At 43.1% G+C, this 6,608-nt stretch overlaps 1 protein-coding gene across 2 annotated transcripts; it reads left to right on the forward strand.

The window, feature by feature from the left end:
- Positions 1-163: 163 nt before the first annotated feature.
- Positions 164-6,335, forward strand: LOC122546083 (sialic acid-binding Ig-like lectin 15). 2 transcript variants are annotated; one of them, XR_006310660.1, is made up of 3 exons: positions 164-230; positions 1,778-2,164; positions 5,806-6,335. XR_006310660.1 is itself a non-coding variant. In XM_043684916.1 (2 exons), the coding sequence occupies exons 1-2, from the start codon at positions 1,801-1,803 to the stop codon at positions 5,835-5,837; spliced, it is 396 nt and encodes a 131-aa protein (XP_043540851.1). In that variant the 5' UTR covers positions 1,746-1,800; the 3' UTR covers positions 5,838-6,335. The 2 variants fall into 2 exon arrangements, 1 of the variants encoding a protein (XP_043540851.1); XM_043684916.1 differs by lacking the exon at positions 164-230 and having other exon boundaries at positions 1,746-2,164.
- Positions 6,336-6,608: the final 273 nt, after the last annotated feature.

A 6,608-nucleotide genomic window follows, 5' to 3' on the forward strand; every position in this document is an offset into this window, starting at 1 on the left:
CTGCTCTCCATCTAAAAGCCTTCTTAACCAACTAATTGAGGGCTTTAATGGAATTAGTGAGGTGGAGATCGCGGTGGGAGGTGGGAGTCAGTTGGAGGGAATTTTGAAAATCAAAAAGGGATGCTGTTCAGAGGGTCAATGTGGATTTGTTGGGTCAAATCTCCTGTTTTCACACTGCAGGGATTCGGAAAAATAGAAATGACTGAACAGAGGTGCAGGCTACTGAAGAGGTAAATAGAAATGCAAATGAACATTGAAATACAAATGTTACCTGCGTTTATAACTCAACCGCCCTTTCAGGCAGTGTGTTCCAGACTCTTATTAACCTCTACATGAGGAAGAATCTGTTAAGTCGCCTCCCACCTCTAACTCCGACCTTAAATCTATCTTTCCTGTTTACTGACCACAGTATGAATGAAGAAAGGACCTTCTTGCCTATCCTATTTGAGCACTCATAATTATCCATATTTTATTAGTTTTCCTGTCAACCAATCAAAAAAAAAAGAGAGAGCAGATAATGCAGGGTAGTGAAGAGGTGAATGATAATCAAAGTGTGATGGGAAGGGGTCGGAGATGTGCGGACAAAGATACAAGAGGTGAGGCCACATTGGATTTGGTACAAAAGAGTCATGTATTAGGTGTAGACAACTGGGATCAAGTGAATCTCTTGAAGAGTATAAGGGCTGTAGGGGCATTCTTATGAGGGATATCAGGAGGGTAAAAAGTGGACATCAGATAACCTCAGCAGATAAGGCTGAGGATAAGCCAAAGATATTCTACAAAGTCATTAGAAGCCAGAGAGCATCCAGGGAGGGAATAGGGCCTCTTCAAGATCAATGAGGTCATCTATGTGTAGAACCAGTGGAGAGGGGGAGATAGCCTCAACAAATATTTTGCATCAGTTTTTACTGTGGAGAAAGAAATTGACGCAAGGGAACTCAGGCAAATAAATATTAATGTCTTGAAGGAATTCACTTTACTGAAGAGGAAGTGTAGGAGGTCTGGAAAAACATAAAAGTGGCTTTGTGCAGGGGAAATCATGTGTCACAAACTTGACTGAGCTTTTTGAAAATGTAACCAAAAGACAAGTGAGGGCAGAGAGGGAGATATTGTTTACATGAACTTGTGTAAAGCTGTTGTCAAAGTTCCACATGGTGGACTAATTAGTGAAGGTAGGCGGCATGGGATTCAGGGAGAGAAGGCCAGTGGGATACAAAATTTGCTTGATGGTAAGAGACAGAGTGTCGTGATGGGGGTTTGTTTTTACATTGTACCATGTGACCTCATTTGAGGAACATTCTAAGATATCATCCATCTTATGTCAGTGATTAACTCCTTCATCAATGTTGCAACACCCCCTCCTCTTTGACATTCCCCCTACCCCTACATGTCTCATCTCACAGTGCGATAGCCCAGAACATCGTGCTGTCAATCCTGTCACACCCTCAACCATGTCTCTGTGATAACAACAATATCTCATCCCCACTCATTAATCTACACCCTCAGCTCGTCTGCCTTACTCACAAGTAAATGCCATCCAGCCATGCCACACTCCCTTATGCCCTCACTTGACGATATTCACACTGCCTTCTGGATTTACTTGGATTGCCTTCTCATCGTCAGTTAGCTCAGTTGGCTGGACATGTCACTAGTCTGTTCAGAAACCACAATTGTATCATATCATACCTTTTCTCACGAAATAACAGATTCAGTGTTTTACCTCACTGTTTGGTGTCTGTGCTGTGTTCTTATATTCTCTCTCTCTCTCCCCTCACAGCAGATTCTGGTAATGGTTGGTCAATGACAATCGCGGATGGAGTGAGGGCTGAGGAAGGAGGCTCCGCTGTCTTACCCAGCAGCTTCACCCACCCTGACACTCACCTCACACTCACCGGCTCCATCTTATGGTACAAGAGGGAATCATGGTCTTTAATCTTTAAATGCACATATCCTGGTCCAGACCATTCCCAGGGTGAGCTGTGTGAGAATGTGAGACAGCGGGACGATGGGAATCGATTCAGATTCGTGGGGAACCTCAGCAACAAAGATGCCTCAATAATGATGGAGGGACTGAGCCAGGAGGATGCTGGTTCCTATTGGTGTCGTGTGGAGCTCAATATCGACAACTTTGGATCTGGAGAAGGAACACACCTGGAAGTGAAAGGTGAGGAACAATGTTCTGACAGCTCAATGGGGACAGGCTCCACCAGGTCCGGGAGCTCTTGGGTTGGCTCCTTCTCCTGGGCTCTTCCAGTTGGTCTCAGGCAGGAGGCAATGAGAAGGACAGAGAGAGAGAGGCACAAAGAGAAAGAGAGAAAGAGAGATAGAGACAGCTAGACATGACTGGGATTTAGAGACTATTCCATCACCATCTTTGAAACCTCCCACAGTCACACTATGGCTGCAAGAGCAGGTCACAGGCTAAGAATCCTATGAATTAATACACCTCCTGACTCCAAAGCCTATTGGCCAGTCAGGAGTGTGATGAAATACTTCCCACTTGCCTGGAACAGTGCAGGAAAATATATCACTGCTCTGTAATTATTACTGGGTCAAAATCGTGGAAATCCCACCCTAACATCATTGTGGGAATAAAAATAACTATAAAATGCACTGCAGCAAGACAGCAAAATTCCCTCCACCAGCACCTTCCAAAGTAGGGACCTTGAAGACCTCAGTGTAAAATGACATCAGATACAGGCCATCCTGGCTTGGAACTATCTTTTCATTGTCCAAGGGGATGTGGGTGTCCCATGCACAGTCAGTCTTTATTGGCCAGCCCTGGAGAAGGAATGGTGAGCTGCCTTCTTGAACTGCTGTATTCCCTCAGCTGCAGAGACATTCACGATACGGTTGGTGAAGGATTTCCAAGGCTTTGTCCCAGTGACACTGAAGGAATGATGAAATATTCCCAAATCAGGATGGTGAGTGACTTGGAGGGAAGCTTGTAGGTGGAGATGTTCTCCTGTATCCCATGTTCATCAGTGAACAACCATCCCCACTTCTGACCTTATGGTGGAGGGAGGGTCATTGATGATGCAGCTAAAGATGGTTAGACCAAGGACACACTAACCTGAGGAACTCCTGTAGAGATGTGTTCTGGAGCTGAGATGACTGATCTCCAAGAACAACAACCAGCTTTCTCTGTGCCAGGTCTGACTGAAACCCACAGAGGATTCCCCCCTCGGTTTCCCACTGGATTCAGTTTTGCTCAGGTTCCTTGATGCTACACTCGCTTAAATACAGCCTTGATGTTAACAACAGGCACATTCGCCTGTACCTGTCTTTTTGTTTTTTCCGTTGTTTACCTATTATTTACTATCTATGCTACTTAACTCTGTGATCTGCCTGAACTGCTCACAAGACAAAGCTTTTCGCCGTGCCCTCGGTACATGTGACAATAAATTCAATTCAATTCAATTCAATTCAATTCATTTCAATTCAGTCACTGACAGCTTCCAGCAGTTTAATTGGCCAAATAGAAAATATGTAGCATTTCACTGCAAACAAGATACCTCAGTTGTTTTGAGCATGATTTGAATCTAAACAATCAGATTAAATTATCCCCCAGAATACCGTGCCACCGTGGGCGGCACGGTGGCACAGTGGTTAGCACTACTGCCTCACAGCGCCTGAGACCCGGGTTCAATTCCCGCCTCAGGCGACTGACTGTGTGGAGTTTGCACGTTCTCCCCGTGTCTGCGTGGGTTTCCTCCGGGTGCTCCGGTTTCCTCCCACAGTCCAAAAGATGTGCAGGGTCAGGTGAATTGGCCATGCTAAATTGCCCATAGTGTTAGGTGAGGGGTAAATGTAGGGGTATGGGTGGGTTTCGCTTCGGCGGGTCGGTGTGGACTTGTTAGGCCGAAGGGCCTGTTTCCACACTGTAATGTAATCTAAATCTAAAAAAAAATCTAATCTAAATACTAAAACCCAATCGAGTTTGAATTTATTGTTTTTGCCAACCTCAAACTAATCAGACAATCTGATGTTTGGGGTAAAAGAAAAAAAGCAGATATGTTGAAAGTTAGACAGAGAGTAACTGCCATTGAGAGACTGCCGTACAAAACACTCTCAATCAAAGGGACCTTCTTCATATGAAAAATCTTTGCAGTGAAAGACGGAAGTCGACCCAGGAGATCTTTCCTTTTCTTTATCTTGTAACTCCATTTTCCTCAGTTGTAAACTAAATTTTTCTAACTCTCCTGCACTTGTCTGTTTCTCTGACACACCAAACTGCTTGACTAACTCCCTTACAATTTCAGCTTTCCCATGTCCCTGGCTAGATCCAATTCTAAGGGAGATTTAAACAATCCTTTGATAAGCACATGGATGATGATGGGATAGTGCAGGGGGATGAACTGAGAATAGTTCACAGGTCGGCATAACATTGAGGGCCGAAGGGCCTGTTCTGTGTTGTATTGTTCTATGTTTTATGTTCTAACCTCAATGCTAATTCTAAAAGTATGGCCTTCTGCTGTCTTTCTAAACTTTTTTCACAAATTTGGAACCATTTTCAAACCACAGAACATCTCCAGCAATTTCAAGAGCCATTTCTCTCACTTTTAATTTAACCAAGCACAAATAACCGAAAATATATCAATTCTCTCACCTACATTTTCGTTAAAAATCTCGGACACTATTCGGCAAGTGTTTAAATCTGCTAGGATCTTTTGTATCCAAATCTTTCCAAATCTCAGACTGGATCTGTCTAATTGGGAACCAGTACTTGCTAACCATAATGGGTGTGTCTCCCAGATTTCCGGATGCAATTCCATTACGGAGCATTAAGACAAAAAGGGTGGTAGAGGAGTTAGTAGCTTTCTTCACTTGGTATGAGCTACCCAGAGAGATTCAGTCAGACCATTGTCTAATTTTATTGCTCAGCTGTTGAAAGAAGTCATGGATAGATTAGGCATACAGCACATTAAACCAAGTGCATATCATCCTGAAACTCAAGGAGCTTTGGAAAGGTGGCATCAGAACCTGATGACCATGTTAAGAGTGTGCTGTCAGGATTACCTGAATGATTGGGATGAAGGTATCCCAATCATATTGTTTGCCATTAGAGATGGCTCAAATGAATCTACTCAGTTCACTCCCTTTGAGTTAATATCCGGACATGAAGTGAGAGGTACTTTGAAATTAATTAAAGAGAAATTGACAGGACTAAAGTCGGAGGTCACACACTTGGATTATGTATCAGACGTGAGAGAGAGATTAAATCAGGCCGGTGAGTTAGCTAAACAGCACTGAAAGAGGGTGCAGTGTAGATTGAAGCAGGTGGCTGATAAAAACTCCGAAATTCAGACATTTTCCCATGGGGATGACATGTTAGTATTGTTACCAATGACCTATCAAATATCCTTTCAAAGTCAGTTTCTGTGGTCCCTGACAAATTGAGAAAAAAGTTGAGTCAGGTAAACTATCTGGGAAAGACGCTGGACAGGAAAAAACTGTATTGGGTATGTCATGTGAATATGTTGAAACATTATTATAATAGAGAGGGGGAACTGGAGGAACTGTGTTAGTTACTGCCCCACAGAGTGAGGAATCAAATTTCATGTTGTGCAGTTTAATTGCTTTAAAATACATTAAACAATGAAGACGTCCTTGAGGAGTGGGATAGGTTAGTGAACAATCTGTCCCTGGAACAAAGAACCAGTTGAAAGGATTGTTGCAGCAGTACAAGGGCATATGCAGGAATAGATGGAGAGGCCTGATCCTATTGTGCATGAGATAGAAGTAGGGAATGCTGTTCCAATAAAACAACACACCTACAGGCTTAATCCTTTCAACGCCACACAGGTCCAGAAGGAAGTGGATGCAATGCACAATGAAGCTATCATCGAACTGAGTCAAAGCAAGTGGAGTTCGATGATCGTGTTAGTTGCCAAATCTAACGGGATTCAACAATTTTGCGTGGGCCATTGTAAGGTTAAGGCCGTTACAAAATCAAACTCAGATCAATACTAAAATTGGAGGATTTTATAGAGAAACTTGGACAAGCCCCTTACATCTCAAAGTTGGACTTACTGTTTGGGTATTGTCATCCTTTTATCAGAGAAAGTGAAATAAATTTCTGCGTTTGTCACCCCAAATGGGTTATGTCAATTCAAAGTGCTGTCCTTTTGAATAAAGAACACATCAGCCACATTTAAAAGGCTCGTGAACAGAGGTGTGGCTGTGTTAACAAACTGTGCAGTATATCTGGATGATGCAGTGATCTTTAGTGAGTCATGGAAAGATCACATGGTACAGTTGGCACACAGTTCTTTGAACGATTCAGAGAAGCAAAACTGGTAATAAAATTAAAGAAAACACAATTTGCGAAGGCAGAGGAGACATTATTGGACATAACATCGGTCATGAAATGTTGACCCTCAGGAATGCAAAGACAAAGACCATCGAGGAATTTCCACGAACAACCTCAAAGAAAGAAGTGCTTTGATTTTGGGGACTAAGTGGATTCTACTGGGAGTTTGTTCCAAATGTCAGCAGGGTAGTGACTTCACTCACAGATTTCCTGAAGAAGACAACAACATTTCGGTGGATGGAACAATGCCAGGAGGCATTGCCACTTGACAATGTAAGAGTTGTATTCACCGCGG

This window comes from Chiloscyllium plagiosum, unplaced genomic scaffold (assembly GCF_004010195.1).
Source record: "Chiloscyllium plagiosum isolate BGI_BamShark_2017 unplaced genomic scaffold, ASM401019v2 scaf_38942, whole genome shotgun sequence".
NCBI lineage: Eukaryota > Metazoa > Chordata > Chondrichthyes > Orectolobiformes > Hemiscylliidae > Chiloscyllium > Chiloscyllium plagiosum.